Source organism: Manis pentadactyla, chromosome 4, assembly GCF_030020395.1.
Source record: "Manis pentadactyla isolate mManPen7 chromosome 4, mManPen7.hap1, whole genome shotgun sequence".
In the NCBI taxonomy this organism is placed as follows: domain Eukaryota; kingdom Metazoa; phylum Chordata; class Mammalia; order Pholidota; family Manidae; genus Manis; species Manis pentadactyla.
The window spans coordinates 48,895,012-48,911,176 of record NC_080022.1 but is presented as its reverse complement, the minus strand read 5'-3'; the positions used below and the strand labels follow the sequence as shown (position 1 = coordinate 48,911,176).

Sequence of the window (16,165 nt, the reverse complement as noted above, 5' to 3'; positions counted from 1 at the left end):
ACTTGGCTAGGCCACAGTACCCATATATTTGGCCAAACATGCTTGGATGTTATTGTGAAGATATTTTTTAGATAAGATTAACATTTAGATCAGTATACTCTGAGTAAAGCCTTCCAGAATTACCTTCCAGAATGTGGGTGGGCCTCATCCAATCAGTTGAAGGCCTTAAGAAAAAGACTGCCGTACCCTAAGAGGGCAAATTTTGCTAGTAGACTGCCTGTAAACTCCAGCTGCAACATCAACTTTTCCCTGGACCTCTGCCCTGCAGACTGACCTGTGAATTTTGGACTTGCCAACTTCTATAATCACACAGGCAAATTCTTTAAAACAAATCCCCCCACCCCCACCTCATGTGCGTGTGTGCACGCGCGCATGCATGTACAGCCCATACCATTATATATACATATATATACAACTCATTGATTCTTTTTCTCTGAAGAACCCTACTATATCAGTCTTCTAACTCACCCTAAAAAAGTTTTTCCATGTGATTCTATAATTATCTAAGTACATTGTAAACAACTTTAGAAAATGGATCTAGAGATAACGTTTCCTAGTTTTTCCTCCTTTATACTTGCATTCCTTCCTGTCTTCCTTTCCACACCCCAAATCAACTTTAACCCTATGTCTTAGTCTGCTCAGGCTGCAATAAAAAAAAAATACACACACTGGGTGGGTTAAACAACAGAAATTTCCCACAGTTCTAGAAGCTGAGAAATCCAAGATCATGCTGGCAAGGTAGGTGTCCTTCTAAGGTCTCTTCTCCAGCCTTGTATATGGCTGCCACCATATGCTGCATGCTCACATGACCTCTTTTTTGTATGTTCACAGGCAGAGAGAGAATGAGCTCTCTGATGTCCCTTTTTATAAAGACTCTAATCCTATCAGGTCAGGGCCCCACTCTTCTGACCTCACTTAACCTTAATTATTTCCTCAGAGGCCCCTTCTCCAATACAGCCACCCTGGAAGTTTAGTCTTCAAAAAAGAATTTTGAAGGGACACAAACATTCAGTCTGTAATACCCTGCTCGATACCTTCTATCTTCTTCGTAAAAAATACATCTCCTGTTTTTTTTTCTTATAAATAAATTCATCCTTCTCAAACAATTATAATGGCAGCCAATCTTTCTGACTACTGACCTTGATATCCAATGTTAGAACTTTCTGGACAGATCCCTCTTCTACTTTTTGCACTGACACATCTCCAATGTCTTAACCAGACTCCTGGCTCCAACACTTAGCCCCTTTCCTTGTATATACCAGAACTTCAGTGAAACACAAGGAACACCAAATAAGAAGGTGCTGTAAGACTGAGGAAGCAAAATTTGATCCACTTGTTTCCTAATAAAACTGAGTAAGATTCACTACATTATTATTTTTTAATTCTACCAGGGTGTTTGTCTTCAATTTTACCAATTAAATACAAGTAGTAATTAATACCTACTGACTACTTTATGTAACATAGTTCTGTTGTTTCAATGGGCACTCTGCTAAAATGTTAAATTTTAAATATTTCTTTGAACACTTCAAAGCACTTTATGTTAGTTTGTTATGTATTGCACTGATGACTTTAGTGACTTACATCAAATAATGTCAAAGTTATTACTGAAGATGAAAAGGGAAATTGTGCTTTCTAAGTAGCAAATTTTAATGAATAACTCCTTCATTATTTACATGAGGCAAGTATGCTTCTAAATAATACAATCTTAAAAATTGATGTCCAAACTGTATGACTTAGACATACATGTGAGTCATGGAATTATTGCTAAGGTTCTACAGTTCCTTAATTATTACCTTTAGTCTGAATACGTAACATAAACTTTATAAAATGTGTGTAGAAGCTGTTGTTATTTTAAAAACACATGGAAGAAAAACTATAACTACAACCGTATTACTGTATTAGTTTCTTAGGGTTGCCATAACTGAAGTACTGCAGTAGGGGAAAACACATGCTATAAATTTTACTACCCAGATCCAGACTTGAGGGAAGCTACAAAACTGGAAGGCAGTTCAAAAAGAAAAATAAATCTGAAATGGCCCTTAGATAAGGAGCCTTAGATATCTAAGTACATGCAAAAACAGCAAACAGCAAAAAAATAAATAAATAAAAGTTTAGGTGTAATTTTAGCTCACTGTCATTTGATTTATGAAGTAAAAGAGCTTTCTGATTGGTTGGCTCTTTCATTATTCCTGCAGAAAAGCTACTAGGAAACAATTAGACAAAAGGGAGAATTAAAGAAAAAAAAAACATCATAAAAACAGAGGATCAGCAATAACATTAGAATCCAACAGATTATGGAAAAAATGAGTTGGTGATAAAGGATACAGTTTAACTAAAATTGTTCTGATCCTACTCTAAGCCATCAGGTATAGTGTTAGAATATAGGGAACCAAAGCACCATATGCATTCCATATCATAAAACAGGGTTCTCCTATTGTATTGTGGTACAAAACCATCATAGTACATCTAAATGATATCTTTGGATGACACTGTTGAGGTGAGGAAACACATACCAGCCTTATATTCATACCAACCATGCTGTAGCTGCACCTACACCCAATACCCACAATACACTGCAATGAGAAAATGTAAGGTGGACATTTTACCAGCAAAAACAACGATGACTTTCCCATGTCATCAAGAAAGGACCATGTTCAGAATGCTTCACTCTAATTAAATCATTTTGAATCCAATCAGGGCATAAATGAGTAAAACATTTAAGAAATATTTTTAAGAAAGCAGGGAATAAGGCATATTTTAGTGACTGCCAAAAAATTGTTTACATTAAGTTTTTCTTTTAAAGTGGTAATCTTGCTTTAACCATAAAATCTGTCTTTTCAAATTACATTTTGAATATTCCAAGTAAAACTAGGATTTTGAAATAGTTTTGTTTTCCTAAGAATGGTAAAGAATTTTCGCTAGCCCATTTACAGGGTTTTCAAAGTCAATCAGAATAAACCTTAACAAAAATAATGGCAGCAATTAAATAAACAATCTGATATAAAGCAATGTAGCAGACATAGGATGCTGGTATCACTGAAGATATACTATCATGGAAGTAAGCTAATATAAAATCACTATGACTACCAATAAGTTATGACTACACAATTGGCCCTAGTTGTCCTATTAAGGACAATTAAGCTCCTATTGTAGATATTATAACCACAATTCTTGTATAATGTTTGGCAAAAATTAGGAAATAGTGGATTTAGGAACTTTTGATACTATATAATTACATAAAATGGGCCTAACCCATATAGAATCACTTTATTAGCTAAGGCACCCCAACATCTATGACCTTAAATTTTATTTACATATTTCTTTATTGGTGAATTCATACAGTTATTACTATTAATTCAAATATACATTTCAAATTTAATATTTTTTCCAAATCCAGTATTTTATGTTTCAATTATCTGTAGTAATAACCTCCATGCACTGGCACCTTAAAAAGGCAAAAGCAATTATACCATTCATTTAACCTGTTTCTTTCCCAGTTATTATAGCTTGTGAACATAACCAGAACAAGTTTAAAATTAAAATCTCTTGAAGAGACAAGAATCCTGACTGCTCATGTAACTATGATGTATCTCTATAAACAAACAAGTAATCAGGTAAGTGAAATTTTTTGTTCCCTAAATGCACGAATGCCTTGGTATCCACATGCCTGTCATTCTGAATAGGATACAGTCTTAATAGCTTTTAGAATACACATCTCCGTTTTCTTCATTACCATCGGGTTTACAAGTCCTTCAGGGAGAGTCTGGACCACTACTTACATCTGATGAAGAACCTGCGCCATGGCAACCCCGTTAGTCAGCTGTTTGACATCTCGACAAGGTGCGGCAGTATTGAAAGTCTGCAGCTAAAATGACATAAAGCATATTATCTTATTGCCTTTTTATACCTACAAGGTAATGTTACCTCGCCCCCTTCCAAAAATATATATGAATGAACACTAGAGAGAAAAATAGCTAAAAACTGTCCTGTTTTGTTTAAAATTCAGACCCTGCTAACAAATGAAACCACACTAACTTTCTATAGCTGTGTAATGTTTTTATAAAAATAAACACTTAACATTTCATACAATCATGAAAATTATACCTAAAATAGTACAATATATTGATCTGCATGAACTACTTCAGAATTTCTGAAAGCCACATGTGGAACTCTTAAGACAGTCTGTGTTTTCTATACTGTTGAGAATAACATCAGAAAAAGAACTTCAAGATAACCTATCATCTGCAAGCTGAAATTTCACTCATATAATTTGATATGTAAACAAAGCCTAGAAATTTCAGGTCTAAAACTGCTAATTTATCTTGAGCCCTAAAATAATGCAGGACTCTTGTCCTGCTTTCCAACGATTAGCCTTAGGACGTGAACAATCCAGGGCCCAACCATTTCAAGTTGTTTCCATCTAGTTTTGCTTTGGATATTACTAACTTTTCAAACACCTGTTTGTTAAAATTCATGTACACATTAAAAAGAGAAGTGGAATGGTGCCATTTTTTTCTAATTAAGCAAATATTTGAAAAATTTTAAGAAGCAAATTACAACAGAGCTAAAATGTACCACAATTTTCTAAAAATCTAATCTCAACCCACAAGATATTAAATTAAATATACTATGATTCTCTTTTCCTATACATATTCATCTTTTACTATTCAATTAGTTCCTTGGTTTACCACTTAACCATTTTAATCCAACAAAATTCTCTCCTATGAGAACTGACCTTTAGTGGTTTTGTGTACTTTGATTCTACAAATCTATCTCCACTATCCTAATACAACATGGGAGAATGACATAGAGAACTAAATCTGGCCACAGTTACTTTCGAAGTACAAAATACACTTTACTGAGCTCCTACTCTATGTAGGGCACTGTAGTATAGGATGGGGTTACAAAGGAAAATCACCAAGTTTCTACCTTAAGTAGCACCAATCAAGAGTTAAAGAAATCATTTCTAGAAAATGCCATTTCTAGTCCCATGATGGTAGTAGGCAAAAAATGTTCTGAATTATATGTAACTCAAATAACCTATTTAGGACTTACACTTAGGAAAGACTTAGGCCAGGGAAGGAAACTTCAGGAAATATGAACATGATAAAAGCACAGATACATGAAAAGAGATGGTATTTTTAGGTAACATGCAGTTCAGTATTACTGGATTTCCAGTGCAAAGGAGGACAGGAAAGGGGGTTAAAAAAACAGACATAGGTCAGGATCCTGGACGGATATGGCAAGCAGTTTGGACTTAATCCTTAATGATATCTATATTTTGAGAAACTGTAGAAGAGTTTTTGCAAGATAGTTGTGAGAATTACATCAATTAGCAAACACAGCATACTTAAATCAGTGCCTGGCATGTGGTACAAGCTCAAAAGCTGTTAGCACATTAGCTGTGAGTCAGGGTTTCTTAAAATATGAGGTCTAAGAAATATGTATCAAAATCTCCAGGCATATAAATCAGAAAATCCTGATGTGCTGCTTATGCGCATCATTTTTTTAGAACCATTGCTCTCAGTAATGAAGAATCACTGAAAGGTACTAAGGAAGAGAGTGACATCTCTAGTCTGTTTTGGACAGCAGCAATAGGGACACAGAAAATGAAATAGAGTAGCTTTACACATGAGTCAGAAGGCTCCTGCAATGGTTTTGTTGACGATAGCTTAGAGACAATCAAGGTAACGCTTTTCGCGAGAACAGGATGAAATCATGGAATATTTAAAATATAAAGGGATTTGCAATTGATTTCATGTACAGGCTTAGGGCATCTTTAAAAGGAAAATAATCATAAAATTTCAGGTAAACTGTGACTCCCACACATCAACCCTTCCTATTTACATTTATTCATTAAGTTTTTACAAAATGGGTATGATTAATGCTTTAAAAAGAAATTTAAGAGGCACAGAATATTAGGTAAAATAGTAAAGAAATATGTAAAAGTAGTTTATATACTAAGTGGTTGCCTTGTTGCCCACCACGCCAAGATTAAGATCAATTTTTCCTTTACACAGCCGTGGAAACTGGGTGTCTATTGGAAATGCTTAAACTAGCTGCAAAATCAATTAGGTAACAGAGAACGTAATTTCATTTGACTAAACTGAAAGGCTTTATGACCAAGAAGAATAAATAAATTAAAAAGCCCAGTGGGCAGAGGCCAAAACAGCAGGAAAAAAAATGTATTCATACTACTCTTCCTTCATAGAGGTGAAGAAACAAAAGACAAAAGACTTTTTAGTGAGTGACCCAAAAAGGACAGCAGTGCTACCATCACTAACCCACAGTATTCTGGCAAATAACCATTTTACTTTCTTCTTTATTTTTAAACAAAATGAAAAATCATATATATGGAAATGCTGTTCCTGTACTGCTTCAATATAAACATCACAGAAATCAAGGAAGAAGAGAGGCTTTCACAACTGAAAAAAAAAAAAAAAAAAACTCAACAAGGATCAATTCTATTCTCATATTCTCCTCCTCTAGCTGACCACTGCAGAAAGATCATTGTTTTGAGTTTTTAAATTTCATAGAAAGGATTCAGCCTTTAGTAATTTTTTGCTAATTTTGGCATACATTTGGTATTAGTCTTTTCTTCATCTCACAAAGTCAAAGAATGCAAGAACCAAAGGAATCATTAAAACAAATCTGGTCCAAGCTTCTAATTTTATTGGTGAAAGACCAAAGATTTAGAATGTTCAAATGTCACAGAGCTAAGAGGTAGAATTAAATTTACCTTCATACAAATATTTCAAACTCTTACGTACTCCCTTCACCATGTAAATGATACCCAAGTTGATCCCTCAGGACTGTATTTTTTTACTAAGTAGCAGTATAACATCTAAGAACTAACTATTTTTAGATCAGTTTCAAATAATAAAATGAAACTTTTTAAAATCTGCCAAAAGAGGCCTCTTCACATAACCAACTTTTCTTAATGACTTCTCCAATGCTGTTACTAGTGGTTCTATTATTCTGGAACAGTGTCTAGTGATCAGAGAACATAGTTTACAACCAACTGTCTTCTCACCTCTACGATTTGGCTCTATCATAACTTTAATAAGTTGCATCTTACATCTCCTACTACTTTCCTTCAACATGTAACATTATTTAGCATTATGGGGAACAATTAAGAGATCAGGGATATTATGACAAATGTGTCTTCCCCTACCTCCTTTCAATCTACCACTAAAGAAGACCATTTACATTACTGCTAGGGGTTCTTTCCTATGTCTGGAAAACCCACTTCTCCTGATTTCTACTTGCTGAATCAATTCTCCGTGATACAGTTCCAAATTCAAATACAGAAACCAATGTACTTAATGGTGAGATAATGGTCTCTGAGATCAGGACCAAGACAAGGATATTTACCATCACCACCTTGAATCAGTGTTGTATTGGAGATCTTAGCCAGTTCTTGTTTCTGGGATAGAGCAGAAAACGGGTCACACAAGAGCCCTAACACCAAGGAGCAAACAAGATGACTTCAGAAAGTGTTAGCTGTTATAGACACAACAGAAAGGCTTAACAGGTTTCAATGGGATAGGAGTTGGGAACAGGTAGGTTGATCACTGGCACAGTCTCTCTGTAAGATGACAACAAGACCCAAGAACTGAACGGTGAGAAGCCAGCCAAGGGGATCACTAGAAGAATGACCTAGGTAGAGGGATGAGAAGTTAAAAGACCTTGATGTATATACATATTTTTAAAAAGCTTAACTTCCTCAAGAAATAGAAAGTAAACGCAGCACAGTGCGCATGGGGGAGTGTGGCATGAGGGGGTTTGGAGAAAGTTGGGGAAATGAGGTAACATCAACAATGTAGTGGCTGGCAAAGGCAAAATAAGACAGCAAAGTTCACTGGGGATCACCTAGAGAGGTGAAGAAAATCCAAGAGAGACAGTTACCCAAGAAACTAAGGCAGAAGATAATTGCATATAAAACCATGAAGTAAGATAAGGGTAAGAAAACATTTTCCAGTTTGCCAAATCCAGTAAAGAAGCCTTAGGAAAAAAGAAGCTCATGTGCAGTGAGTTGAGGAGCGAATTGAAGTTCAAGAAGTATAAAGGTTGAGTATAAAAAAATCTCAAGAAATTTGACTGTGATGGGAAGGGGGAAAACGGTGTGGTTTTAACAGGGAATGGTGGCTTTTTGTTCTTTCTTTTTAGATAGGTAAAATATGGGCAACTTTACGTGTAGAGAGGAAAGAACTAAAGGGAGGAAGAAGTAGTAAATGCAGAAAGGGCATAAATACGACATAGCAAAGTTTTAATAGAAGTAGAAGGGATGGATCTATAGCTGGTGCCTAAGATGATGAGGAGGTCATTTTCTTGAGGGGACACAAATATGGTACTGATAAAGGTTTGCAAAAAAGAAATATGAGAGGAACTGTGTGGTTATTCTTAATCATAAAGCTGGGCAATGTTAAGGGAGCAGATGGATTGGCTGTAGCAGTATGTATAGAGACAACAATAATTCCATTTTCGGCACAATAATTCCATTTTCTCCAGGGTTTCAGCAGCCTTAGAAAAAACTGAAGAAGCAAACAACCATTTATATTCTGCCTTCTGTAATTCCTTATCACTCGGCTTATAACATTTTGCAGTTTTTAAGTAACTTCACCTTCCATTGTAAAAATACACAGCTCTGCCTACCACTCCAATAAAAACTGAGTTCTTTGATTACTCTTGATATGTCTCTCTCAGCACCTTATTCAAAGTAGAAACTCAATGAATACTCATTAAGAGAACAGATAAAAATCACATAATATTTTTAAATACTGCAATACAATTCAAGAAAGTCCAATGTTTCTCCATTAACCTCATATACAAGTCAACCATATCATAAAAACTAAGTTTACTACTTAGATGTTTATAGCAACAATGTAACAAATTACAATATACTCTTTAGTCACTTGTTTTAACAAAACACATCATCAAAAGTAACGTTGCATTGTTTCATAAGTCTTAAATCCAGCATCTAAACCCCAATACTTACTTTAAATGAAAATGGTGATGAACAATTAACTAATCGCTTTAAATTCAGAAACCCTTCATACTTGCATTCCATTTAAAGCAAAAGCTATTTACATCCAAAGTATAAAAGCTGCTTTAAATTATGGTTATTTCCAATAGACTTCATACACGGCTGGAAACCTTCCCTGATTTCTTATTCTTTTGAATTACTCCCATTAGGAGATAGCTAGGGAATTTCATCAACCAATTACCGCCTCCTGATCCAGTCTGTTTACATTCCATTCTGACACACTCCCCTACACAGACCTAAACAACTGGTTTGGGGATGGGCACGATTAACAGCACACTTTGTGGACAATCCGGCATCAACCTTGCCCAATATGGGTTAGAAACCAAACCTGAACGCTTAGCTCTCGGATCCGTGAACACCTCCAAAAGGTGAGATGTCATTTCGCTGATGTAAATTCTGGGAGCAGATCCTGCCTGTCCAAACTCAACACAAATTAAGAGAAATATGAAAACATGAATAAAGTGTAAATGAATACGCCAAGTCTTTCTCTTTAAAGAAAATGTCCATTGGAAAGTGGGGGAGGTAGGGTTAGAGAAAAAAAGGAAATATGAGCCCCCCACCCCCAATGTTTCTTTTTCTCCACAAGGAAATGCGTGGAATTCTAAGCGACTTCTAAAAAGTAGGATAGTCTAGGGTCCTGGAGAAGCACTGATCCAGGAACTAAAAACACCTTTACCACCTGTGTCCAAGAAGAGCAAACTGGCTGGGGTAGGAGGTAGGCTTCCGAGCGGGTCTACCCCACAAGTGCCACAAAGATCCCTATGGGAAGGCTGTTGCCAAGGAACACGACAGTCGATGGTTCAGAAAGTCCAGGGTTTGGGCGCCAGGCAGGGGTAGAAGATGGGACAAGAAGGAGCAAAGGCAATGGGAGCTTGGCTCCAGCCACCGCTATTGGGAGCCCGACCAGGGAGTGAGGGTAATGGGGGAGGGTCATTCCAGCCTCCTGCGTTCCGCCTCTCAGGGCTCCTTTTACCCTCCCTCCGCCCCCACAAACAGAGACACACACACCTGCCCCGCGACCCGGAGGAGACACTTTCACGGTCAAGGACGACAGCAGGCGCGGAGGACAGTGCGCAAGTCTGCGGCGCAGGTGTCCCATGTCACTCCTCAGGCTCACCTGCGGAGAACTGGAAGCTCCGGGCTACTCGCCGGGACCCCTCGGCCCGCCTCGGCCCCTCGTACTCACCCAGATGATGAGGCTGTCGCACAACGGCAGCTCGGACTGTGGAAGCGGCTGCGTCTCTTCCATGGCCGGGCCGCCGTCGACTACGCCGGTGACACAGACACCTCTCTCCTCCCTGCGCTCCGCCAGGAGCCGGCGTCAACCACCTGCTGGCCCGCCGGGAAAGCTCGATTGCCAGGCCCAGCGCCAGCGTCGCTCACACGCGAAGCCTGGCGCTGCGGACGTCGCCGGCGTAACCCCTTCCTCGCCGCCGCCCCCGCTCCACCCCGCTCCGCTCTTGTCCCCTTCGCCGTTCGCGCCCTCCGGGGTCTGGCGCTGGTCGCGCAGCCCGCACCTGAGCCCTGCCCCCTTCCGCCCTTCCCCTTCCATCCCCTCCCCTCCCCTTTCTCCTCCCACCCGTCCTTCCCACTCCGGCACACCTCTCCCTTCCTCACTGAGTGACCTGGGAGCGCACCAGTCACAAAGAAGGTAGGTGACCAAGAAGTGTGGGCGGGGCAGAGAGGGGGCGGGAAGAGCGCGAATAGTTTGCGCAGCAGAGATTGCTGATTGGACGCGTCTTCCTGGGCTCCGACCAATCAACGTGAGACAAGACTGAGCCTCCGGAGGCCGCAAGATCTGGTGGGAAGGGGTTTATGACCTGGCAGGTGCAGTGAGGGCTGGGAGGGGAGCGCGCGTGCGCGGCGGTGCGTTGGAGAGGCTCGAGCTCCAGCAGCCAGGAGGGTAGGGGCGGCAGCCGGCGCCGGAGTCCTAATGTTGGCCGAGCCGAGACATCTTCCAGCCTCCTTCTCTCGATAGGCAACTCCTGACTACACCTGTGGAGGCCTACACTCTGCTCCCATAATGTCTTCAGAAATAGATTATATCCATGAATAAAAATCATTCGAAATAGGAAGAGCTGATTTTCTTCTAGGTGCTCGTTGGAAAAGGGTAATTTTCAGAGGTGGCAAAGAATGTTTCCTAAGGGGGAAAAATAGCATTAAGCTGCTTAAATCAAGCTCTCACAAAATCTCAAACCATGGGTAATTTTTAAACGGTGCAAAAGGAAAGATTTTCAGATAAGAAAATGAAAAATGAAACGACCTTTTACTTTTCAAAGAACATGGAAGATACCAATATACAGTTGTCCTTTGACAGTTGAATATCTGTCTCTTCTGAGTGTTCGTGGGCAGGGGTGGTGTAAAATTGGAAAATGTCCGAGGTTCTGAGATACGGTTTTGTCCATTAAAATGGGTTGGAATAGTCTTACTCTTGCTGTTGATTTTCATCACTTCACTCATTCACAAACTCATCAATTCATGCTCTGTGTAAAAACGCAGCTGCCTCATTTATATTTGTGTCTTTATATTTAGACATTGAAACTTTAACACTGATGGATGATTGAAATTAAAAGCCCCCAAATGTAAATCAGTCTCATTCTAAAAATAAAGTACATGCATTTGCTGTTGAGTCCTTTAACATTATTCCAGAACTTTCTTACCCCATATGGACCAACTCATTTTATATTTCTGGACACTAGCAACATATGACTTAATGAAAAGTAAAAGATCTAAAAAATTGAAGACCTGGTCTGAGTCTTGATTTTATTCCCCACTGGCTGTGGAAAACTTTCTCCCATGGAACTCAACTACTACATTCCTAAAATAATGCTAATAACACTAACCTGCCCTACCCACCTTAGAGGGGCATAAATGATAGTGGATATGGAAGCATTGTATGTTCTGAAAACTACTTTGCAAATCTGAGTTACTACAATCAATGTGCTTAGAAGCATATGAGCACACTTATTGTTAGAACCACAGGTTGGCTGAACTAAAAATATTTAAGAAGAATAACTAGAGGCAATTGAGTTATCCTTCTTGGCTGTGTATTGCCTAGTTCTCTTCATGATACTAGATCTAATGGAAAATACAGGAAGGACATGATCAGTGAATTCAGAGAAGAAATACAAATATTTCGAACATGAAAAAAATGTCAAACATGAATCACTGAAATAACAAAAAATAATGTTGAGGAAAGTGATGTGCACTTTCATACACAGTTGGAACTAGCATTTTAGGAACAGTATTCTAATTTTTTAAATCAGAATTTATCAAGAAACTTAAAAATATTCATACTATTTAAACCCATGATTCCACAATTCCATGTGTGGTCATAAATTCTATTGAAATCATCAGAAATGCAGTCAAAGCTTAGGAACACTGAAATATATTGCTGTTCTATATATATTCTGATCAATACATATCCAATAAGCAAGAAAGGTAAATTATAGGAGATTCCTAAGACAGGATATTTGGCAACTAATAAAAATAATGCTTTAGAGAATATTTAATAACAAAATGCTCATGATATATAACATTAAACATTTTAAAAGCATGAGCCATTTGAGTTCAACATTACAAATATTGTGTATTTAATATGTGCATAGCAAGAAGATAAAGGAATGTTCATTAAACTGTCGTTTTTATACATGGATGATGAGATTATCCTCTGTAATCTTTTATATTTTTCAATCTTCTGCAATTAGCTTGTATTACTTTATAAGCAGAAAAAAGATATTAAAAGAAATGCCTAAAGCAATGTAGGCTATTATTTTCTAACTATTGGCATTCATTCCTAAAAGTTGGCCTCTACATTTGGACAGTTAAATGAAACTTTTAAACATTAACCATAGGATTGAAAATTGGTACAATGTTTCTGAAAAGTTTTTGACAGTATCTATCAATAATATTTAAAATGTTCAAAGCCTTTAAGCCAATAATTTCACTTTCAGAATCTATTCTAAGAAAATGATCAGAAGCCAACAAAGTTGTTGATTGCAATGCTATTTATCAAGGCAAAAAAAGAAACAGCCATTAAATGTCTGAAAGAGGAATGATTGAATACATTATAGTATGTCCATACAATGAAACATATTGTAGCTATTAAAATATTTTGAAAGAAGTTTAATTACTCAGGAAAATGCCTAGAAAATAATGTTGAAAGAAAAAAAATGATGATACAAATCAGTACATATACTATGGGTATCTGTCTCTATCTCTCACAAATATATATATATATATATATATATATATATATATATATATATATATATATATATATTTTGGTATGGATCCCTATATGTATGTACACAAACACCAAGATAGAGAAAAGAGATTAAAGGGAATAAACCAAAATGTTAACTATAGCAATAATGTATGATGGGTATTGGAATAATGGGTGTGTTTTACCTTCTTTGAACTATATAGTAATTTTGAAATTTTCCACAGTGACTACATAGTATCAGACAAAAAAAATTAAGGTTGAAAATGATTAAAGTTTCAGATATGGTCATATGTCAACAGTGGAAGTATACATATAATAACACACCTCTATGTATCAGTACAGAAGGAGATTGAGAAGAGAGTTGGCTAAAATTAAGCAGACATTTTGTTATTAAAGAGATCTCTCATGATTTCTTATTGCCTGGGTGATCTTGGACAAACCACTTAATTTTAATAAGCCTCAGTTTCAGTTCCTGTAAACTAGCTTAATACTTATGTATTTCTGTGCATTTCTATATTGGTGAGAGACTTTTTGGTGATAAATGGAAGAAATCAAAACCAGAAAACATTATAAAATATAATGTTACAAGGGTATGGGAAAGCTCATAGATTCAGAGGAAATCTGAAGCACTAGCATGCAAACAGGCAGGTCCCAGAGCAGCTCACAGATCTAGAAAAGACAGGAAATCTTTTAGGAGAACACCACCTAGATGAATATGATAATGGTTGTTAAGTATTTCTGAGTCTTGCTACTCAAAATTCAGTTTCCAGGTAGAGCATCTGATTGATCTACTGTGGGATATGTGTCCAGCCCTTTGCAAGAAGAGAATAGAGCACCTAGACAGGTTGCCCTACCGGGACTGCAGACCCGAGGTGAATCATGGGGCAGAGGGAAGCAAGACCAACCCCAGACACTAACCAGGAGTAGAGCTTTAGCCTTCCAATATTGACTTGGGAACTCAGTGGGTCTGAACTTTTAGGTGACGGTGTTGGGACAAACTTCATCCCCATAGATATTTTCAGCTGGGGTGGCAATTGAGGTGGAGACTGCAGAAAAGGAATCAAGGACGTGAACAGCTTACCACTGTGTATAAAAGGGAATACTTACTTATTCCTCACCTTGGCCAGGAACTGACTCCTGTTATGAAATTAATGCTTATTTGCAGACTATATGTGACACCGATAATTTTTCTTCTGAGCTTTTATAGACTTAAGTTTAAGAGATTTTATATCACTTAATGCAACTGCCTTTTAATGCATTTTAGTTTAGTGCTTGCAAATGATGTAACCTGTTGGACTGTCCAAGGACAGATTATTTTAAGATTTCAATGGAGGAATTCAAGCCAAGTTCAAATTCAAATTAAGGGTGACACCATCTCTGTCACTGGGAAATGTACATCGACAGTGCAAGGGATTTTTAAACTACAGTGTAAGTAGAAAAAAATTTCAGGAAGCAGACTCTGAGATAGAGATTAGGATGCAGGAGATTTATTAAGAAAGTTCTTAAGTATGACGCCTGCAAAAGGGAAGGGAAGGAAGCGGAAGTGTGCAGAGGGAGAAAGCAGACTGTGGTGCAGTCCAGCGTGTCTCAACCACCTCTGGGGATCTCTGAAGCTGGAATGGCCCTTCTGAGTTGCCTGACTTGGATGAAGGGGGCTTGGTCTTTGTGCCTCCATGTTAACAAGTTATTGGATGTGTGGGCTGCCCTGGAAAGGTGACCCGACAGCCAAGGCAATTCACAAAGGCTGATGGCTGATGTCTGTCTGCCAACAGCATTCTCAGATGTTGGGGATATGGGCATTATGTCAGTATCCTGTGAACAGCAGTAGTGTCCCCAGTCATTCTGGGAGCAAGTGGGGGCACCATCACTCAGAAACGTAAAGCAAGATGTCAGAAAAAGCCTGGACAAGTAACCGTAACCATGGCAACAGTTTCAGAACTTCAAAGTTAAAACAGTCACAGAGGAAGAGTGTTGGCATCCTTTGTTCTTGCATTGTTCTAGAAGACTCCAAGTGGAAAACAGTGGTAGCCATAGTTATAATTTCATGTAAGAACTTGGTGCCAAATAACAAATGTCGCTTTGTAGGGTCTAAGACTGGAGTGCCTGAGGAAACAAAAGTTACCAAAAAAGTCACAATGCAGGGTAATACTATCAATTGATTTTAAATGATGGGAAAGAATATTTAGTTTGCCATTTATTGAGTGAAAATAAACAAAACCTCCTTTATTAAGCATAAATTCACCCCAGAGCTCTTAAGTCAAATAAAATTGGGCAGAAAGATTTTTATCTTGCCTTGAGAAACTCAGGTAAGAACAAAATTTTAATAGTAAAGGTATATGCACTATATTTTCAACAACTTGAAAACAACAGGTAAAAAAAATAGACATTTAGTAAAATGTGCTGACGATGTAACTATTCTAAAGTATCATTTAAACATATGAATATTGTACTTTATATCTCAGTTTATCTAAGTAAATCAAAAGACATGTCATTTTACACTATGTTAGAAGAGACAATCCATTCCTCTCATCCTGTTGGTGATCTATTTTTTTAATGTACAAAAATCCTTCTAATCCATGTAAGCAGATCTTTAAAATAAAAGCCAAACACTGACATATAGTAGCTAATCATTTAATCCACAGATGTTTGTCTCTAAAAAGCAAACAAAATCTAACTTCACAGTATAACTACTTAAAATACCTCCTATTGTTTTCAGCAGTATTAAAATTAGTATTTTAAAGTGAGAATTTCTTTAATTAACATTATATAAATGGAAAGTGGATAAAATCACATTCACAAGACAGAATTCACAGAAATCACAAGAGCATGGTTTCTAAAGAGGATAGGGATTGCATGTTAGAAATACTTAGTTTTATTACAGTTTGAGAAAATGG

At 37.5% G+C, this 16,165-nt stretch overlaps 1 protein-coding gene and 1 long non-coding RNA gene across 2 annotated transcripts in view; one reads left to right on the top strand and one right to left on the bottom strand.

Annotated features, from left to right (window-relative positions):
- LOC118925381 (protein Hook homolog 1) overlaps positions 1 to 10,556 on the bottom strand; it is a 76,202-nt gene extending 65,646 nt beyond the window's left edge. Inside the window, exons 1-2 of the mRNA XM_057500247.1 lie at positions 10,233 to 10,556; positions 3,780 to 3,865 (exon numbers count right to left, since the gene is read on the bottom strand). Of these exons, the coding sequence (XP_057356230.1) occupies positions 3,780 to 3,865; positions 10,233 to 10,295 (149 nt within the window). The 5' untranslated portion in view covers positions 10,296 to 10,556. The remainder of the gene's footprint in view (positions 1 to 3,779; positions 3,866 to 10,232) is intronic.
- A 10-nt stretch (positions 10,557 to 10,566) lies between these two features.
- Positions 10,567 to 15,884, top strand: LOC130683354 (uncharacterized). The gene is made up of 2 exons (XR_008997020.1): positions 10,567 to 10,701; positions 14,046 to 15,884. It is a non-coding gene; the product is annotated as an uncharacterized LOC130683354 (long non-coding RNA).
- The last annotated feature ends 281 nt before the right edge of the window (positions 15,885 to 16,165 follow it).